Source organism: Erythrolamprus reginae, chromosome 2 (genome assembly GCF_031021105.1).
Source record: "Erythrolamprus reginae isolate rEryReg1 chromosome 2, rEryReg1.hap1, whole genome shotgun sequence".
In the NCBI taxonomy this organism is placed as follows: domain Eukaryota; kingdom Metazoa; phylum Chordata; class Lepidosauria; order Squamata; family Dipsadidae; genus Erythrolamprus; species Erythrolamprus reginae.
Genome location: NC_091951.1, coordinates 41428939 through 41430898, shown reverse-complemented (window position 1 = coordinate 41430898; position 1960 = coordinate 41428939). Strand labels below are relative to the sequence as shown.

General features: G+C 35.4%; 1 protein-coding gene across 1 annotated transcript; it reads right to left on the bottom strand.

Moving 5' to 3' along the window:
- Positions 1 to 390: 390 nt before the first annotated feature.
- Positions 391 to 975, bottom strand: LOC139159383 (olfactory receptor 2T35-like). Its single transcript, XM_070736703.1, has one exon. The coding sequence runs from the start codon at positions 973 to 975 to the stop codon at positions 391 to 393; it is 585 nt and encodes a 194-aa protein (XP_070592804.1).
- Positions 976 to 1960: the final 985 nt, after the last annotated feature.

Sequence of the window (1960 nt, the reverse complement as noted above, 5' to 3'; positions counted from 1 at the left end):
CTATGTATTTTATTCTTTCCATACCAAATAAATGTGTGCCATCCCACATGTAAATCATATCCCTCTAATTCTAAAAGTCTCTTATTGTCTAATAAACAAGAAAGCAAGCAAATTTAAAGTTTCATGGAGAAAAATATCATGATCATGGAATTATTTTGGTGTGGTAATGACAAATGAGAAGGGTCCATGGTATCTGATGCTATATGTGGGTTTGTGATCAAATGATTCTGTGATTTTAATACCAGGCACCTCCTTTTTTTCCTCATACATCACATTGTTAGCAAAATGGTTTTTTTCCATTATTGTGAATAGAATTGTCGGACATCTTTTTAATCTATTTCTGTAATTAAAAAAAAGAATATTGACAAAAAAAATATTTCAGCTCTTTTATTAATAGGATGGATGTCTTACAAGGAGTTTTTGTGAAGCTGCTATAACATCTCTGTTCCGTAAGCTACAGATAAAAGGGTTCAACATTGGAGGAACAACCGTGATGCAGATCGAATAAATCATGGACCTACGGGCTGAGTAAGAAGACACGGGAGTACTGTATGTCAGGATGCCTGCCCCATAGAAGATGCTCACTACACATAAATGGGACACGCAGGTGCCCAGTGCTTTGTGCCTTCTCTCAGTTGAGTTCATGTTCAAAATCTGCACAAGAATGGCCATATACGAGAAGATAATCACTAAGATGGGCAAGAGAATTATCAGCACATTGTCAATGTATATTACTTTTTCAAATCCAGATGTATCAGCACATGTTAATTTCATTAGAGCTGGGAATTCACAGACAAAATGATCAATTACGTTTGACCTACAGTAAGGCAGGGATTGTACATAAATTGTTATTACCGTGATGATAAGTGATGAAGAGTACCAAATTCCAACACTCATGATTAGGCAGATGGTTCTTCTCATGAGAATTGGGTACTGCAAGGGCCTGCAGATGGCTACGTACCTGTCGTATGACATCACAGTCAAAATGAAACATTCTGAGGTCCCCATGGTCAGAGTTAAAAAAAAATCTGTGCTACACAGCCTCCCAGTGAAATAGTGCTTCTTTGAGTTAAAAAAATGTGTGACATTTTAGGGACCACAATGAGGATTTGGCCCATATCCATACAGGACAGTTGGCTCAGGAAGAATGACATGGGGGTATGAAGTGAGGAGTCCATCTGGATTAGAAAGAGGAGGAGGGAGTATCCCGTCAGAGCAATAAGATTCATGAACAGAACAACGACAAAGAAAACAGTAGGCGCTTTCAGGAGACTAAGTCCAACAAGATAAAATTCTGTCCATGAAGTTAAATTCCCATTTCCCTTTGTTGGCTGGATTTTTGTTCAAGACTGAAAGACAAAGTTTACAAGGGTATAAGTCATTGAAATACCAGTAAAAATAATTGTGTTAAGATATAATCGGAAATATACCCTAAAATATATCAGTCATGTTTCAGGATCTTTTGTGCTAATAGACATGTGGTTTCAGGTACATCTCTTATTTATTTATTTATTTATTTATTTATTCATTCATTCATTCATTCATTCATTCATTCATTCATTCATTTATTCATTTATTCATTCATTCATTTATTTATTTATTTATTCGATTTTTATGCCGCCCTTCTCCATAGACTCAGGGCGGCTTACAACGTGTTAGCAATAGCACTTTTTAAATTGTATATTTTCTTACTGTATATTACCCCCTATGAGTGATTCTGACCAACAGATTTTTTTTAAAGTTCATTTCATCGTTGCTATCAACCATCTCCTCCCATAAATGACTGTATGACTGTAACTTTGTTGCTTGTATCCTTACAATTTATATTAATATTGGTTCTGGATTGCTTATTTGTACCTTATGAAAATCATTAAGTGTTGTACCTCATAATTCTTGCCAAATGTATCTTTTCTTTTATGTACACTGAGAGCACATGAACCAAAGACAAATTCCTTGTGTG

Coding starts and splice junctions, on each gene's coding strand:
- LOC139159383 (XM_070736703.1), bottom strand. CDS start 975: ATGTCATACGACAGGTACGTAGCCATCTGCAGGCCCTTGCAGTACCCA.